The 19,666-nt window shown below is 35.6% G+C and overlaps 1 protein-coding gene and 1 long non-coding RNA gene across 2 annotated transcripts in view; one reads left to right on the plus strand and one right to left on the minus strand.

Annotated features, from left to right (window-relative positions):
• Positions 1-13,206, minus strand: part of LOC149787710 (cytochrome P450 3A24-like) — a 29,578-nt gene extending 16,372 nt beyond the window's left edge. Inside the window, exons 1-4 of the mRNA XM_089973898.1 lie at positions 13,027-13,206; positions 6,159-6,255; positions 4,769-4,821; positions 507-603 (exon numbers count right to left, since the gene is read on the minus strand). Coding sequence (XP_089830024.1) covers positions 507-603; positions 4,769-4,821; positions 6,159-6,255; positions 13,027-13,100 — 321 coding nt within the window. The 5' untranslated portion in view covers positions 13,101-13,206. The remainder of the gene's footprint in view (positions 1-506; positions 604-4,768; positions 4,822-6,158; positions 6,256-13,026) is intronic.
• Positions 13,207-13,233: 27 nt separating this feature from the next.
• On the plus strand, positions 13,234-19,437 carry LOC149787711 (uncharacterized). The gene is made up of 3 exons (XR_016424091.1): positions 13,234-13,289; positions 16,288-16,350; positions 18,311-19,437. It is a non-coding gene; the product is annotated as an uncharacterized LOC149787711 (long non-coding RNA).
• The last annotated feature ends 229 nt before the right edge of the window (positions 19,438-19,666 follow it).

Genomic DNA, 19,666 nt, shown 5'->3' on the forward strand with positions numbered 1-19,666 from the left:
AGAAGAAGAAGAAGAACGGCAACAACAAAACCAACAACAACAACAACAAAAACAACAAGGTGAACAAGAAGAAGACGAAGAAGAAGATAAAAGAAAGTAAGAATCAGATCAATGACCACGATGAGAATGCGAAGATCATTGCAAAATTATTTAATGCAATACATGCCTATGTGTATCATGGACTAAAGTTATTGCACAGAAATGTTTCAGAAAAAATATGCTATTAGTTAAATGAAAGAAAATATGTATTTAAGGATATTTGTCTATAACCTTTAAAAAGCTATCAATAAGTTTTTGAAAAATTCAAACTATGGCTAAATTGTCAAATATGAGATATCAATTGAAATATTTTACTTTGAAAAAGAAGACCATATTTGTAAACTTTTCATTATATACGGAAAACACATTGCAATATTAATGAAACTATATCAATTTTACACATATCAAATAACTGACAACTAAGACAGTATTTATGAAAGTCAAATAGTAGTAAATAAACCACATACCGGCCTATCTGTAAAATCTGGAAATCTCTTCACTAATATCTGCTTTATCATCTCCGGATCAGTGATTAACAGCTGAGGAATGTTACCAAGGTAAGTTCTAAATAATAATAATTATCATAATAATAATAATAATAATAATAATAATAAGAAGAAGAAGAAGAAGAAGAAGAAGAAAAGAACAAGAAGAAGAAGAAGCTTTCTCTCACTCTGTTAAATCTAATAATCCTTTCTTTGTATTTGTTCAGTATTTGTGATTAGTTTTAATATGTCTCAAATTGTATCAGTTAAATAGAAAAGTCATCGAAATTTTATAATTTCTTGGGGTATACCATAAAGGTGAAATTGTGAGAAGATCTTCCACATGTATTTTTAATAGAGTGCATGAACCAATATGAGTAAAACAAAACTATTGTTTCCAGTAAAACTTATTCCTAGCGCATTGCTGAAATTTAGTTTAACACGTAGAATGGCTTAGTCGGAAATTATTTATTGCCTTACTTTCCTTGGCTAAGGCCGTGCTTCATGTTGTTTGTAATGTACGTTGGAAGAGGAAAACCGACATTACAAAAAACCAAGTCCGGAAATAACATTCTTATGCGGAGTATGCAAACAACACTTGTAAATGGTAAATTTCTCTATTTTAGTTTTGGTGGTTTGAGGGGATCGGGGACAGCTGACTTCTGGAAGAATAATGGCGAAGAAAATTATTGATTTACAGCTGAAATGGGATCAACCTGAAATTCTCAACACGATGTTCGCGTAAACCTTAAATTGTAAATGTCATTTAGCTCCATGCATTTTATTCGTGATAGTAGGCAGCAGAACATCATAAAGTAACCATAAATTAGGTTATCGGATCATAAAATGAAACAAGAAAGCGGTGTGTGTGTGTGTGTGTGTGTGTGTGTGTGTGTGTGATTTGGATTTGTAACGTAGGTTTAAGTTTTAACAATTTTTCAGTCATATTGCTACGATGTCTGCAGTGTGACAGTTTATAGTGATGTCTAGCACTGGGGCATCATACCGCAGACATGTATCATGATGTCCCACCCAGTCACATTATCCTGACACCAGGCCGACCAGTCCTAACACTAACCTCTTAATGCTAAGCGCCAAGCGAGGCAGCTGTTAGTACCATTTTTGTAAGTTTTAGGTTTGACTCTGCCGGGGATCAAACCCACGACCTCCCGCATCCGAGGCGGACGCTCTAACCACTAGGCCACCGGAGCAGTGTAAGTAAGAAAGCGGTATCAAATTAAGTAAAATAAGACGCTCCTACCCAAATAGGGCGTGAAGGGATCTAGGGCGGCTACTTTCTGGAAAAGTAAAGGCAAAGAAAATTATTGATTGATTGAAGTGCTGTAAACTAAAATCCATGCTTTTTACTAGTGATCAAAGTATCAGAACAGCATAAATATGACGACCATAAATATTGGTTCAGACAAAAAGTGGAACCAGACTTACTCTGACATGAGATCGGGGAAAACAAAAAGAAAGAAATTACCTCAAAGGTAATTAGAATAGCGATATAACAAAGTTCTCTCCATTGTGCATGTTGCAAATGTTATCAACTTAACCTTACAAACGCCACTCTCTCAGAACTTCATAATATCTGTAGAGCGCCCCCGGAATTATTTCATCCATTTAAGTTTCTTACGATATGCCAGTAGCTATGTTTTCATAAACTGGCTGACTTCAGCTTACGTAAGACACGGTGTACAAGTACGACTATATTGAAGAACGGTTGAATTTCTTCTGAGCCAGATTCAAAATTGTCTTGTTTTAGACTAAACACACTAAATCCAATGAAGTTTTTGAAAAGGGCAAAATAAACTTCAGATTTACTTCGATTAGGATAATTTAATCCAAGAAGAAACAACCAAAGTTTCACAGAGAGAGAGAACTCCATAACTTTTTAAAAAAATCCAATAGCTTCTGTTCACAGCCAGATACCTTTAGAGCAGGAATGTGCAACCTACAGCCCGCGTGCTGCGTCTGACACGCAACCTGGTTTTATGCAGTTACATTTATATCATGCATTTACATTCATACATCTATATCCGGCCGCTCCTTGTAGGATGATGCACATGCCTGATGTAAATAGTAGAGCTTTAAAAGACCACCATTTTAACTGGTTAATTTTTTAAAAAAATACTTTGGCAAATGAATTTGCTTCAAATGACATTCAGCCTACGTTCGTTATGTGTTGCAGTGTTGCGCCGTACCTTACGTAAGCTGATTTCAGTAAGTTTAAAAAGAAAAAAATACAATAAAAAAATAAATACTGACATATCTTATATCTAATGAATGAAAAGGTCATTCGACTTGTCTCTACAGTCACCCTTCATGTGAAACTTAGGGACAGATTTTTAACATTGGATTTCCGCTTGGCCCCAGAATCCTACCAACTAAGTGGCCTAATGTTCATTTCCCCCTCTCACTATATCACCCATTATGTCAAATCTACGGACATCAGGTGTCTGAGTGTCACAATTAATTGGTAATATCTTTTTTGACCAGTGACATATATTAATTCCCATACCTCTCTCTATGTTACTAATTCTCCGTGTTTGTGTATGCATGTGTTCCAGAAAAGGCAAAATAAACTTTAATTCAATTGAATGAATGTAACGGACTCTATTAATGAGAGAGAGAGAGAGAGAGAGAGAGAGAGAGACCAAGGCGGACTGTGAAAAAGGGCCATTCAGGGTTTCGAAAAATATAAACCTATGACGTAATTTTCATTGCAGTTAAAAACCACTCATCCTGTCAAAACAGAACCAACCTGTAACATTGTTACAATTTCTAATCAGACTCACCATAGATGAATAAACCGATGAGCACAGGACGACACCTTATGCCCTAAGGTGTCACTCTATACTACTTATGCTTTAGAGTGTCCTGTTTTAATAGTTCAGATACTCTGTCAACTGAGCAATCGGGGTTTCCCTGGTTTGATAAGTGTTAAAGAGATAACTGGGTGACTTATCTATTGATCCCCATACATCTTTATCTCGCTCCCTCGCTGTGTTTGTGTGTGTGTGTGTGTGTCGAAAAGGCAACATACACTTTAGATTTAATTTTATTAGTGTAATGTACTCCATGAAGAAACATCCAATTATTTAGAGTTATGTAAACACTCAGAGACGTAGGCGCGTTTCGAAATATTTAAAGACTCTCTCACTCTTTCTCTCTTCTCTCTCTCTCGATCGATCGAAATATGCAAAACCTAATATTAATTTCAGTTAAAAACCACCTAAAACAGAACCAAATTATAAAACTGTTAAAAGTTCTAATCAGACTCACCACAGAGAAAGAATCTTATTCCCGTCAAAACATAACCAACATGTAACATTGTTACAATTTCTAACCCAACTCATCACGGAGGAATAAATATATGAACACAGGTATGCCCTAAGGTATCCCTCTATACTACTTCAGACATCTTCTCAACTGAGCTATCGCGACTGCATTGGATAGATATGTTTTAAATAGTATAAATAAGGTTAGAAAAAGAAAATGAAATATGTTTGATGCTCAATCCTTCACAGATGAATATGTCCAAACTAGATTATTACACAGTTTAACGATATTCATTTAACTTGTTAGTCGTTTTTAAATCTAACCATACTAAACGCATGAGTATTACTTACTCAGGATGACACTGTTGTTTTCAAACAATTGATATTTGTATTTCTTCAAAATGTTGGGTCACCAGGACCTCACATACACGAAGGCAAAAAAAAAATCATGCCTACGTACATTCTCTAAATAAATCTCACAAATGCTCTGTGTGTGTGTGTGTGTGTGTGTGTGTGTGTGTGTGTGTTAAATGACTGACAACAATTTGGGGAAAATGTTTAGATGCAAAACAACAAAACCTGGACAAGTTACAATTTTATTACTTATGACAAAAAAACCTGGACAAGTTACCATTTTTTATTGTAGATAGATGGAGATATGACAACCGTAACATCTGCAGCAAAGTGTCATTTTTGGGGAAAATAATTAAACGTTAACAATTACCTGATTTTTATTAACTATTGCTCGTCAGAACTGATCTGATTTTAAAGAGCAAACTTTGGGGGTCATTGAAATTAGGAAATCATACATATACATGTATATCCCTAACCAAATTACCCCCACATTTTGAAGATCTGTTTTCTACTCTCGAACTGGTGCGCAAAATTTTAACCCTGAAGCAACATAACGACACATGCTATGAAACATTGCTAAAGAGAGAGAGAGAGAGAGAGAATTACCCGACGCATCTTCCATATTTCTGCATCAAGCTGAGGTCTGTCTCATGTAAGCCCTGTAAATAATTTTCACTACTACAACTTTATGTTTATATAAGATATCCAAAAAGGAAATGTTCTTATACTTTTGACCCAAAGCACCGTTCTTTTCCAGACTGTTTTCATATGTGTACTTTTCGCCAAACGTCTTTATGCTTATTTAGATGTTTGCATACCATAACTGTCACCTTTAAACATATATACTGCACCACAGCATAGCAATAAAGTAAAACATAAATGATGTTGCTTAGTCACATTGTATTGACATTATATGACAGTTTTATTTGTTACAAGAGTGTACATAGAATAAGATTATCAGCTGGAGAACAACGAAATGGTTTATATTTGCATTTACATATTATTTAGTTATCAAACTGATTTTGTCTAAATGTAACTTAAACTTAAATTTAATGTAGCGAATTTCAAAGGAATGGCACGATACTAATAAGAATCTGTCTTGTGATATATATATATATATATATATATATATATATATATATATATATATAACGTTCCATACGTGTCTGGAAGGTGACATCACGTAAACACTCTAACGTCGAAATATAAATATGGGCTACATATAACTTTCGTTGGAAATTTCGATACAATTCACACCTAGAATACTTAGTGAAGATGGAATGTCTGGCATGTTTTTATCCAGAATTGATTTTTTGTTACCAACCTATACGTATTTTACCATACACTTTCACAAAACCTATCACTAAACTAATCACACAAAGAGTGATTATTTTTATTAAAATGATTTACAACTGGATCGCCTGCTCTAGCTTTAGAAAGGATGAACTTTATTCTTTAGTGTAAAGAATCTGTCTGACCTATATAGACAGCCTTTTAAATTTCTTACAAAAAACAGAGTCAATAAGTCATGCTAACTGATAATCAATATTTCCCCAAATGTTCTGTAGAAAATGCATCGTCAAAGTAGGGCTCATATTCTTTAAAAAGTGTTACGTTTAAAATTACAGTACAGTAGATATTTATTTTCTTAGCTATTTAAACATTTCGACAAAGTCGGGAACATGTAGATAAGGTAGAGTGGTCCGCCAAGAATTGTCCTCGCTTTAGAAAATGAACCGAAATGCAAACATTGTTCGAATACTAAGATTCTGGTAATAAGTGTAGAGGAATATAACATAATAATAATAATAATAATAGTAATAATAATAATAATGACATTAAAGTAACAGAAGTACAAATTCATCCCTGTTCCCATATTTTGCAACTGTTAAAATGACTTAATTTTTTTCTTCCTTTAAATGGTTTCCTCTTAATAAATTCTTACCGTTATATAACCCAGTATCTAGATCTGTTTGATTTGTAAAATGTTCGTTACCTTCCTTCCAACGTCAAGAGTAATTCCAAAGAACGGGATCGGTGTTGGACCTGGTATACCAAGTGGGCGGAAGTAGCTCTGTTTATAGAGTGTGTACCTGAAGTAAAATGAACATTATTGATCATCATCGTTTTTTCTCTATCATCATTGGTTGTGTCAAAGGTGAAGAGAAGACAAAAGTTGGAAAAGTGTTCAGAATAAACCATCGTTTGAAAAGAATGTAAATTGCAAAAGACAGTACCAAAATTCATCAATTTCATAATGAAGTAAAAGCCTTTCGACAAGGAAATAACCAGCAATAAAGTATATCTGGATTTGCACACATCTATAATTAAAAGATAAAAAGAAATCTGAGTCTGTCCAGGAAAGTTGCTAGCAATTTTTCTCACGAATCACTTGAAGATAATTGACGAGACAAACTTTTGTGAGAGGCTTCAGTGTCTATTCATGGTCTTTATTCAAGTTTAATAAAGTACTAATATCGGGACTCTTTTATATCCATTTGTTCAAAATGCCAGCATTGTGCAAAAACCAAAATCACGAGTGACGTTTAACTTTCTTCCATAAAATGATCGATAATCAATAACTGGAATAACTGCCACCCGAACGTTAAACAGATACGCCAGTCTTAAATAGATGCAAAGAATTTTGAGATCAGTGTTACATGAGCAAGAGATATAAAACAATATCGGATTAAATGATCCCTCGGACTTTATTTACTTTGTGAATGATTGGGTCAAATCTACACATCGATAAATACCCAACCATGAATATTTACTCCTTCTAATGCAAGTTCCTCGCTTTCACTCTGTATCTTAGAGAAATCAATTATTTGTTAAGATATTTCACTCTGTGTCTTAGAGAAATAAATTATTTGTTAAGATATTTCACTCTGTATCTTAGAGAAATCAATTATTTGTTAAGATATTTCACTCTGTATCTTAGAGAAATCAATTATTTGTTAAGATATTTCACTCTGTATCTTAGAGAAATCAATTATTTGTTAAGATATTTCACTCTGTATCTTAGAGAAATCAATTATTTGTTAAGATATTTCACTCTGTATCTTAGAGAAATCAATTATTTGTTACGTTTCACCAAATTGGATGGTTCAACTTCTTTCTGTTAATGAGTTTAAGACCATAGAGTCATTATAACTACTTATGACAGCACATCTCTCTCTCTCTCTCTCTCTCTCTCTCTCTCACACACATACACACACACACACATACACACACACAGACACACACACAAACAAATATACATACACACAACAAATCAAATGGCTTTAAACATTGTTCAAGAATTAACTATAAAGAATGAAAATATACTTCTTGAGGGGGGGGGGGGTAGAAAGAAACAGAACCACAGAGAACTTACTTACCTGCGTTCTGAAATAGTTTTAATGACATTAGAAGCGGTTCAAGTACGATACCTTTATCAATCATAAGGAACGCATATCCGCACCTCCGTTACTAATACAAGTCAAGATATGATTTTGATTTAAAGAAGCTGCAAACATCGTATGGAAATTAAACCATCGTATGGAAATTATGTTATCAGTTAGATCATAGTTAAATAATTATTTGACATGCCCGTCTTTCTCTCATGTCAACTAACTTTAAGCCACTTTATTTGGATGGAAGGGCCAAGGTCCGTTGCATTTGTTTTACTATGTGCTATTTCTTCTGTCTCTATTTTCTTGGTTCATCTGACCCCAACTGTACAGTCGTTTTTCTACAAGATATATTTATTCTTCTGGGTTTTAGACCGTCATCAATCTCATATCGAAATGGAGTCGTCCGCTTCTATGGTAATTGTTCAAATATGTTTTTAACAGTCCAAGTGGGGTATTTATATAACTCAAAAACAACTTTGACACTTATCAAATCTAAAAATTTGACTTCAGTCGTCTACTGAAGCTTAAGTGTTTCACATGTACTTTATGTATCGGAAAGTTGTGCTTTCACAAGGAAAATAATTTTCTTGATTTGTCTCGATTTTTATTCATACACAATATAGAAAAGTGCCCATTTAAAGTGAGCACACACTGAATGGTGTTCCAAGGACAGTACAATATAATAATGCAATCTTTGGCAATCCAAACTGTCGTACATCATCAACTCTGATCAATCACCCAAACACACACCTATTTAATCAATTCGGTAAGACGCGAAAAGCCTAACATTCATAACGTGTGTCCTTGTGTCTTCCAGTTGTAACATTTCCTGAAAATTGAATATTTTTAGTCGACTCGACCAGAATGTTCAGAAACAGATATAGTTTGTGAAAGCGAGGGTTGGCTTACACAGACAAAAAATGTCTCACTGATGGATACAGAGAGTTTTGAGAATACCAATTCAATAAGTCTCTCATGCATTATCTACAGCTCCAGTGGCCTAAGTGGCAAGAGCGTCCGTCTCGGATGCGGGAGGTCGCTGGTTGGAACCCCGGCCGAGTCATTACAAAGACTTATAAAAATGGTACTAGCTGCTGTCTCGCTTGGCGCTCAGCATTAAGAGGTTAGTGTTAGGACTGGTCGGCCTGGTGTCAGGGTAATCTGACTGGGTGGGACATGATGCTACATGTCTGCAGCACACAAGCGAACACATGTCCAAGTATTTGATTTTTCCTTTCTCCTCGTCAGCTTGGTGCAGCAAACAGGTGGCATTCGCCGTCCTCCGTACAAACTGTCACGAGGGTTCAAAGGGTCCACCAACTTGTAACTTTCCACGATGCGTTTAAGCTCGGGATCAGTTTTCAAACGGCGATCGTGCACGTGTTCCCACATGTCCACCACTTGGTATCCTTGCTTTTCTAACTTCAAGCTCCGCTCACGTTATAAAAAGTCATTTTTATTGTCATGTTGAGGGTAACAGACGGGACATCCGTGAAATAAGCAACCGTTAAACTCGTACACGATCTTGGGGTTTTCTAAATCCCAACCATCCACCGAATATGTTCCGATAGTCTTTTCGCCCCCTCCATTTCGGAAATTTTGGATCCATTGGTCTTCCTTGTCACACAAGTATTGTAGCCAGCGTAGGGCTTTGACCGAGTATTGACGTTTGACTAAGTTCGTCGTTTGAGGGCAGATGACCGCCAAGGTGTTTTCGGGGATGAATCGTTTGCCGCAAACTAAGGAACACGCTTTGTCAATGGTGTAGGCTTCTTTCAGAGGACCGATCCCTTCATGCTCCATGAAAAATTCTCGAAATTTTCCACAACAACGCCGTAAAATGTCCACGTCGGAACGACAATACTTTAACATTTCTTCCTGAAAGTCGAATGGGTCTAATGCGCGAGAGTAGTACCAATGGTGGAAAGCTTCTCGTTGTTCGGTGCGTATTTTATCAGAGTCGTAGCAGTGACCATCAGGCAAATGGTGTAGAAAGGCGTGTTGATTGGCTTCGGTATTGAAAATTTGCGGTAAATAGCCTTTAGCCATTTCTGTCATTCCAAACGTTTTAGGCATTCGATTCAATGGCATGACCAAGTAACTCTTCGAATCTATAAATCGTACTTGTCCCACTTTTATGTAAATGAATTTGGCTCCGTTCAAAGTGACGTTAGCTCGTTCGGTGCCTTATTCCGATAGTATTTTAGAAGAAATTGTCCATCGTATCCCGAGATATTGTGAAGCATCACCGTGGCCTGGCGATGACAATCTCCGTAACGTTCGATGTCCTATTGACTCCACATTTCGTCGATAGGGTTTAAGATCCACTGGGTGAAATCGGTCAGCGTGTTTGGTCCCCGAAATACTTTTTCCGGTTCTCCAGAAATCTTGCTACAGTGAGGGTAATGACAAAAATTAGGTTCTTGGATGCACTTCTCGCACACTCCGTGAGTCACGCAGAAATCAGGAATTTGAATGCCAGTCTCTTGCATGCATTCAAAATTAAAAAAGATGAAATTCCCTGTCGTCTTGTGGTCATCTTCCTCCTGCTGGGGTTGGTATTTTTGAATGTATCATTCGTTTTCCAAGTCCACGTTCTGTTGACTGATGTTACATCGTTTCTTTCCTGAACATATATATGCCATGGCACTGTTGGTACGTAGGCCTTGTCCATAAGTAGGGCATACTCTCAGCAATTGACAAGCACTTTTCTTCTGTGAAGCTTGCGTCTTTTGATGTTGTTGGTAACAGGCAGGGCTGACAAAGGTTCGCTGACAAGCAAGGCAATGAATACACTCGTTCTTGTCCTTCGTCCCGACAGGGTTTAGAGGCCAAACATCCCTCTCATTTCGATCCACAATGCTTGTGTTGCTCTCATTTGTTATAGTCATTGTCACATTTCCCCCAGTAATAACTGTATCCCAGTAATCCGGTGATAATGGTAATGTCATCGAAATGTTCATCGTGATGATAGACCTGAATGTATTTTTCCTCTTTGAAATTTATGCCAGGAAACAACATAGGTCCGCGCACTTCTTGTGGAGGATGCACTTTCAATATGTAGCGAGGAGCAAAGACGTCTTGCAATTTTTGCATTTCAGGAATGTCACAGGGTGTGTCTTTGGATAGCCCCGCTTGCTGTAAAAGGAGTTCTGCTTCTCTTCGTTGTCTGGCTCTGTCCGATTGTAGTTTTCCAGGCTCTTTTCCATTCTGCCATGTCGTTCTAGTCGGCATACGTTCGTCCAACCACGATGGCTCGGGCAAAACACATCTGGTCTTGAGGATTCTTAATTTGGACGAGGCTACGCTTGATGCTACAAAGGTTGTCCACCAATAACACCTTTTTGCATCCAGTCCCTTTGGGAAGAGAAACGTGTGTCATGAACAGTGTGGCTTTTCCATCGATGATGTGAAACTTGTTGTTGGATTGTTGCACGTGTTGAATCTTGTCTATGACTTTGGAAGGTGTCAGTTCTGATGTTCCTATTGACCTTTAGGTGTCATTCCCAGGTTAAATTCCTTTTGTCCCCAAAGTGCAAACAACCTTTTTTATCACAGAAGTCTACGTGAGGCTATAAATCTTGAGGCTATAGTGAAAACGACCAAATTTAACATAGAAGTCTACGTGAGGCTAAAAATCTTGAGGCTATGGTGAAAACGACCAAATTTAACATAGAAGTCTACCTGTTAGGCTATATGGCCCCCATATACTACTATTGTACTTTTACCTAGATTTATATGCAGCTTTTGATGTTAGGTTATACACTTTCTGCAAAATTCTAAGAAGTTGCGTCATTTTTAAGGAAAGAAAGGAGTACTTATATTCGATAACATTTGTCAGTTTTTGTAAGGGTGTTTTTAGTTGTTTCAGAAACTTAATACATATGGTTAGAGAGAGAATGGAGGTATTGTTCGATACCAGCTGGTGTATGTTTAAGGTTTTCCTAGCATTACTCATAACAAATTAAGCACAACTCTCATGGATCTCATACCACTTAATTTCCTTGACATACGCTGATACACCTAAACAAATTTATATTTTGCCTTATTTGGGTCACAAGAAATACATTTTTTCTCCTCGATATATACCAAAATTCAAAATATAATCGAGGGGCCCCGAGTGGCCGAGTGGTCTAAAGCACTCTCCGTTACTGCCATCTCATCTATGTCTGCGTAGGTTCGAGTCTCGGATTCGGCCAATGTGGGTATGTGAGAAAGCTTGCCAGTAGCTTCTCGAGGGTCGGTGGTTCTTTCCGATGATTTCCCGGGTTCTTCTTCCACCATTAATACTGGTCGCCATGTATAGTCTATCGTGTGCTGAAAAATGGCGTTAAACCCGAAAACAATAACAACAACAACAACAACAACAACAAAATATAATCTGAAGAAGCGGATAGAAGGGAGCACCTCCCACTCCCAAATGTGTGCGAAACATAGTAATTTTTGTTTATAGCTACATGGCTAAAAGTATGCCGTGTCAATATTTTAAGGCAACAGTTACAGGGGGCTACACTCCATCGGCCCCTAACAGGAGTTCCATTCCACGAACTTCCTGCCAACTTCACACCATCCCTACATGATACTCATTATCAGCTTCTGGTCTCTTTGTTTGCTCTTTTGTACTATTTTCGTCAACAACATTATATTAAATCTGCCGAATGTATGGCGATGTCGACCCTGAATCCATCTTTAGCTTAAAATACATTGGTATTCCTCATCCTTAATTATTTTGTCTAAAGACAGACAGAGAGACGGACAGACACTCTTGCAGTCAACTATAATTTTGCTCTGTAAGAGTATACATTGAGATGGCTTGTTCAGCGAACCTAGGCCTAAACTAATTTGCTTCTCTAGGATAACACATTAGTAAGGATTAAATCTTTTTCATTCCATCTGTAACATCATTAAATGGTCTTTTATTACCACATACATTAATCTGCAAGAAGCGATACCGAAGAAATCTACCTACCATTTGCGCCTCCGATTAGCACCTGAACACATTACGGGATACGATTAGCGTGTTCAAGTTCTATTTTTACAAGAGAAAATCCTTATGTACGTCTACCATGCCCTTCTGTGAACGCCGTTTTAGACTTATTACTTTGAACGGAAACTTAACTGTTCGACATTTTCAATGAAACAAAAATAAATAGACAGTAAAGTGCGTGAAGATGTTTATGGCAGAGCTGGATAATAAAGAGGAAAAAGAAAACGTAAACATCGATCCTCATGGTGTATGCTATTCGGACTGCTGACTACGTGTAGTGAGACAGCATCAGTCGAACAGAATGAGCCCAACATACAAAAAACACATGACAATTGCACTTTATGAAAATCCATTTCATGGATACGAAAAACAAACAAACATTGAGCATACTATTTGACGCAAATACAAGAAGCTCCCAATTCACGCATTTTAGTCTGATAGATGGAAAGTAATACGAAAGAGAGACAGAGAGAGAGACTTACATAAATAGTAGTAACACCACAGCCATAGAGATCAAGAGCCAGTTCGGAATGGACATAAGGCCTAAGACCTCCATTTTTGTAAAATACAAACGGTTTTTTCTGTCCAGTCAGCTCAACACTGTTGTTAACAGCCGGTATTCCAAGTTCACTGTGTGCATTGGCTATATATGGGTCTTTATGTACACGCTAGACAGTACCGCATTTATCCTTCACCTTCAAGTACCTGAACGAGATAACGTTGGTGATAACGTCTGTAGGGTCACGTAAGTTTTATTGATTCTTTCTTTCGTTCCTGTTAACGGACACTATTCAGCGTACGTAATGGAATGAATATAAATTGGTCATCTGAATTTACAACCTTTGCATACTTAGGGTTATCATATTTGAACTTTCCAAAAAGAAGACACGCCGGAGTGTATCAGTATCAGTATCTACCAGCTCGCATTATTTATGTGTTTATATATCGCTACGAGGCTATGCCTCCTGGAGACATAAAATATAACCTGGCGACTTGATTTATCTTGTTTTTGTATAAGCACCGACAGTAAAAAAGTTAGAGTTGTTATGTGTTGAAATATTACGCAATCAGCGTCTCGGGCCTATGTTGTTGTTTATACTGCGCATAAAGACGAATATGTTAATGAGGGCAATGGGGTGACCTTTCGACCCTAAGTACACAAGGTCTACGCATGAGAAAATAGAAACATAAAATCAAATGATATTATTATTGTATTATCAGATTTAATCGATGGATGCCATATGCAACTGGCAATAAATAATTAGTATGTTTTATGCGGTTAAGTTTAAACTCTCATCAATTCTAATTTGAAAAACGTTCTATAGTATGCAACGATACGATACTGTGCAGCACAATATACCTACTGGGTATAGTTCTAACGAAGTGCAAAATGATATCAGGAAATTTCTAATTCACGTCTTCTTGGAAACTTATATTTTCTGTCCCGGAAATATGGCAATTGCTGCTAACTCATGTGCAATGATACGCTAAATAGAAATCATTATGTGGAATAGTGGATTGACGAATGAGCCCCTCTGGATGGTAAATACAGGAGTTTACATTGGCAATCGCATTATTATATTTGATTTAGAGTTTAAAGAAACCAGTTCAACAATACACTTTTCTGGCTTTTGCCGGCCTTTCAATAGTCGTTTTGTGTGGCAAGTGGTTTTTATTACCTGTTTTTTGGGGGGTATCAAATAGATCGGCGCGCGCGCGCGTGTGTGTGTGTGTGTGTGTCTGTGTCTGTGTCTGTGAATGTTTTGTATGGTGTTATCAAAGGTGGAGAGACCTTAAATTGCTTTATGAGTGAATTTCTTTTTGTTGTATATATATATATATATATATATTGTTGCTGTTTCTGTCGTTGGTTTTCATAACATGTGTGTCAGACAGCAGAAGACAGCAAGGAATTTCTTTTTAAAAGTATTTCCTAGCGCTTAGACGCAATGACTGAGACAACAGGTCTGAGATACCAGACTGAGATAGAAATAGAAAGGTTAGCAAAACAGACAGATTTCTCTGTCGCATGGGTGATATATATATATATATATATATATATATATATATATATATATATATATATATATATATATATATATATCCGCATGTCCACGCACAAGGATGACTTTATGTGTCTCCATGACCGTTAGTCTATTTCCTGTCTTCTCCTTTCCCCGTATTTGCATCTGTCAACTATGTCTGCCTCTGTCTAGCTATCTGTTTATATATATGTTGTATCTTTGCATATAAGAATAATTTGCAGGCAAGGACAATTAAGTTTTGGCGAATATACTAATCTTCCTTCTGGCCGCTTTCGACACCACTTCCAGACTCTTGACTTTGGTATCGTATTGCCTCGTAGTGAACAAGAACGTTCAAGATAAATTTATATTGGAAATAGAAAGACTGGAAGTATTTGCTGTATTTATTAATATTTTTTCCTACTGCTCGATTTTTTCAGTTTACTATATAGAGTGAAAATGGCAAATATTTCTCTTTAAAATATTTCCTGCGCACATTTGAACTCTTCAAAGTTTATTTGCTGATTAGCTTTCGAATTATTTTAAATATATTTTGTTACATTCTTGTTATTCTTTGTAATTAAATGTCCAATGTTTTGTTGCAAACTTCCTATTAGATTAACCTCTAATTATCATTTTCAGACTTATATTCGGGACCTTAAAATATTCAGTTGGATTTATTTATAAATCCTTACCCAAAGTCTAAATTTCTTTGATATATTCAAATCTTGTTTGCATATAAACTGTTCACGAGATTCAACTTATGTATGATAACGTTTTCAAATTGCAATACTTAGATATGGAAGTGTCAGAGATGCTCAGATTCTACCCACCTGCAAGGAGGTTAGTATCAGAAGATGTTGATTTCGAATAGTTTCAAAATATTAGGTCCCATTGTTTAATATTTTATTATTGAATTGATACTATTTTCATGTGTTTTTCTCTTTTTTATTAGTATTTAATGAAATTTAGTTAGCAAACCGTTCACTCCAATATTATGAAATCACTTTAACCAGATACTATATGTAACCTTACTCTTACAAGTGTCTCACTACACAAAAAAATTAATTGACAAAGTATTTGTTCCCCAAACATTCTACTAAAGACTACTTTTATAAAGTCTTTAACTGCTCAACTATTCGAGATGATTTCATGAAACGTTATCCAAATATACATCATTATTAGATGGCACAGTAATTAATTAACTCAGGTACCTAACTGATAATTGAAGGTCATCACAATCAATAATGACTACGTTACTTTAGAACTGCTTGAGATATTGGCAAGGAATACACCGTTTTTTTTTTGGGGGGGGGGGGGGGTGATCACAAATGAGAATTAGAGCCATGACTGAGGTCAAGGTAAGTGAAAATTGTAAGCTGCCGATGAAAATGCACACAGGTACACATAATGATAATTATAGTCTCTAGTATAGGTTTAAGAGAAAAGCACACCTGGACACAGCCATTTTCTATATGTAAATGTTCCACTACAGCTTACATTATAACCCGATATTTTGGCTGCTAATTCAACAATTTATATTCATACAATTAAATTGCGAATATTTTGGAATCCCAAATCACTGAAATCTTTTAAAATCATTTCCATCCGGATAGTTTTGTTTTGAAAACGCAGATATATATTATCAGATATTGAATTACGATACTTTATTGCGTTTCCGTCCATTAAGAGATAAGGACATCATATATATATTTTCAGATGCAGCCAAAGCTTGACAATGGAGCATCTACCAAGCGAGTCAACGGAATGTACTTGAGGCTGGTAAGCTTCTTACACCTGAAACATAACAATTTGACAATAATACAGATGCACAATATCAGTACATTGAAAAAATATGCCCCTCCCTACGAGTAATTATTATAGTAAACAACCGTGCTGTAATGACAAATCATATAGGAAAAATTCCATAACACCCACCTTCCACAAGTTCAGGCTGTATACTGGAAGCTTCCTTCCAGAATAAATGACTAGATAGTTTTCGTTGTATCTCAGTTCGCATTGGTCAGTTTTGACGCAGTGACTTCTGAACAAGTTGCAAGGATGATTCCCATTGAGCATGGGTCTAAATTATCGTCTGTGTGGTTTTTGCTGTAATCGGGTGGTGATTCAAACATTGTTACGAATATATGCTCTTAAAATAAGTAACGCGAAAGAGTGAAAATCATCAAGCTTTGTGAAATTCAGCAAATAATTTATTTCCATAGAATACAAAGTGAACATGAGAAAAAGAATTGCGAATTAAATCCTACAATAATCAAAGAGTTACAGACACAAATCCTAATCATTTTCAGTCCTGAATAAAATTCAGCACAAGTCCAGAATAAATCCAAAACTGACCCCGATAATGTGTGTGTAGTAGCTTGTTAAGTGTTGAAGTGCCAGCAGTCTTTTGTTAAATCAGAGTAAGATAATTGCAGGTTTGAATTCACTATAAATTCCAGTTAGTGTCTCTTTCCAAGAACTTTATTAGAGCGCTTTTGTATTTCCAGAGAAAATAATGACTTGACTTCAATAATTTTAAGAAATAAATTTTCCAGCCCAAAAATGAAATACTGGACAGAACATAGATGTTAATACAAATTAAAAGTGCTAGGTCTTAAAGCACAACTGAAAAAGTACTATATAGATCTATACAAAAAATAACCATAACCTGGATTATGTAAAATACACTAGGAAAATTCCAAAACCTAGACCTAGACCCCCCCCCCAAAAAAACATATTTATTTCTATTAATAATAATACTGATTTTAATCCCATGCACATATAGAATAATTTATCTATGTATTAGTTGTTTACACAGAATAAAATTAAAAAGAATCAATTTGGGCAAAACAGAAATTAACTCTATTTTGGACAAGGGCAAGTCCAACGTACAATGTTACATTACAACAGCATGTAATGAAATTTAAAAATAAATTACAAACAATTCAATTAAATATACATAACACAATCCACTCGGCTATAAATTATATTCATCGGTTTGCTTATTGAAACAATTTGCACATGTCTGTCTTATGATTCTGCCTTTATTTATCACAATGTTCTAAACTTCATTCACATTGTTTAATGATAACTTTGTTGACTTTTGTCTTCAATCGTCGATAAATGTTTTTGACTTTAAAATGTCTACAGAAATATATTTTAAACACATAGCTTACAATGTTATAGTACATGAGTGACTTATGTAAATATTAATATGCTTGAAAGATACGTTTTAGTTCTTTGATATTAGATCTCCGATCTCAGTTTTAATATGCCCCTTTGCACTATACAGTAAGTCAATAGTGCTATAGTACATACACTGTACACAAATTGCTAACATTTTATGTACATTGGTTCAGATTTGTAACTCTGTGATAATATGAAATCGTTACAATATCACATCCACCAAGAAACTCTACAGGACTGGTTCTCTATCTTTTCTCTAACACATCCGCGCTGTGAATAGGCTCGGCTTAAAGTTTATTGCTGAAGGTTATATACAAGGGGTACAAGAATACAATTACAATAAATAAAGCTTAGGTCATTAGTTAACTTGTCTGTTCAAATGGAAATAAATAACTAATCATTACATCAATAAATCCTAGATGTGTTACAAATGGCGGAAGAACATAGTTACATAGTAAGTTAGTGGTTCGTTTCCTTTTAAACTTTTTTGTTTGTATTGGACACTTCCAGTCCAGAACGATAATGGAATCTTGTAATTTTTCTAACCCCATAGTTTCTAGCGGATAAAGGAGCAGTAAGAAAGACAATCCTACCTTCTTCAACAAATTGTGGAAAAGAACCTTCCAGTTAGTGAAAAGAACAATGCGCGTTCAACAAAAATGATTTCAAGCTATAATCTAAGGATATCTCGTTAAGAGCAGCTGCCTCTTTTTTTAGCTTCGATTCCTCGACCTCGTTTGGAACGAGGAATGAAATGCAGATAAATAAGATATGTTCCTGGAAAGACATCACACTTGTACCCTAGCCCTTATTGAAGGACGAAAGCTAACCTATGTTCCTTATAAAAGATGAGAAAAGATTAATGTCGTAATAGGGATGCTTATTGTAGTATCACCTTTTGTCTGGATTGCAAAGTGCAGACGGATGATGTCTGTCAATGATGTCTGTCAAGAAGCCTGTCCGTCAGGTTCATTTATCTATATGTGCATCTATATGGTGTCATTCAAAATCTAGCACTAAGTGTTGTTATTTATTTCTATTTCCTGAGAAGATTCTAAATGTATTTTGAAAACCTCTCTCCATTCGTCGGACCATCGCTCTATGTATATATTTTCTGGTGCATAGAGCCAGTATACCTTCTTCTTTATGATCTGACCGAATGGTAATATATATTTTATGTTTTGAAGGCAAAGGGGAACTTATTGTTTGCTTCACAATTTAGCACTCCGTTGGAAGGAACAAATGTTCACAATAGCCCCAAGTCATTCATGGTAGGTGTTTCTGTTGGGTAGTCTAGAATGTTTCTTTTCTTCTCAACATCCCATTTTGTTTCTTAAACGAAAATATGTCATGGGTACAAAGGTCGTGCAATGATCCTAAATATAGTTACAAACAAATGGTTTTATGAGCTCGAGAGGAATCTGAGAGAGTACATGAAAAAATATATACAAAATATTAATTTCCTCAGTAAATGAAATATATATAATCACTAGCGCTAATACAACAATTAGTGTCTAATATTTTAGACGTTATAGTGTGCAATATCTGCTGTTTAATCTATAATCAAATGTACCATTTCAACCATGTTTATCATCTTCAACTTCTTTATGTACTTTAGTGTACTTTTTAATACTTTCTTCCTAACGCTGGTGATAAATCTAAAATAACGTACAAGAATTTTTATTAAATATCTTCAATTAAATGTGTAAATATATCAAAGCTGAATGTTCTTGCATCAATAACATATATTTTGGAGAAAGAAAATTAAAAAAATTATATATATATATATATATATATATATATATATATATATATATATATATATATATATATATATATCCATTCTCGCTTCCGCCTGCGGTTGATTCAAGATCAATGATCAATTTCCTTACAATAATCATTAATGACG

The sequence above is a fragment of the Sinohyriopsis cumingii genome, chromosome 11 (genome assembly GCF_028554795.1).
Source record: "Sinohyriopsis cumingii isolate HCF-2022 chromosome 11, ASM2855479v2, whole genome shotgun sequence".
Lineage (NCBI taxonomy): Eukaryota > Metazoa > Mollusca > Bivalvia > Unionida > Unionidae > Sinohyriopsis > Sinohyriopsis cumingii.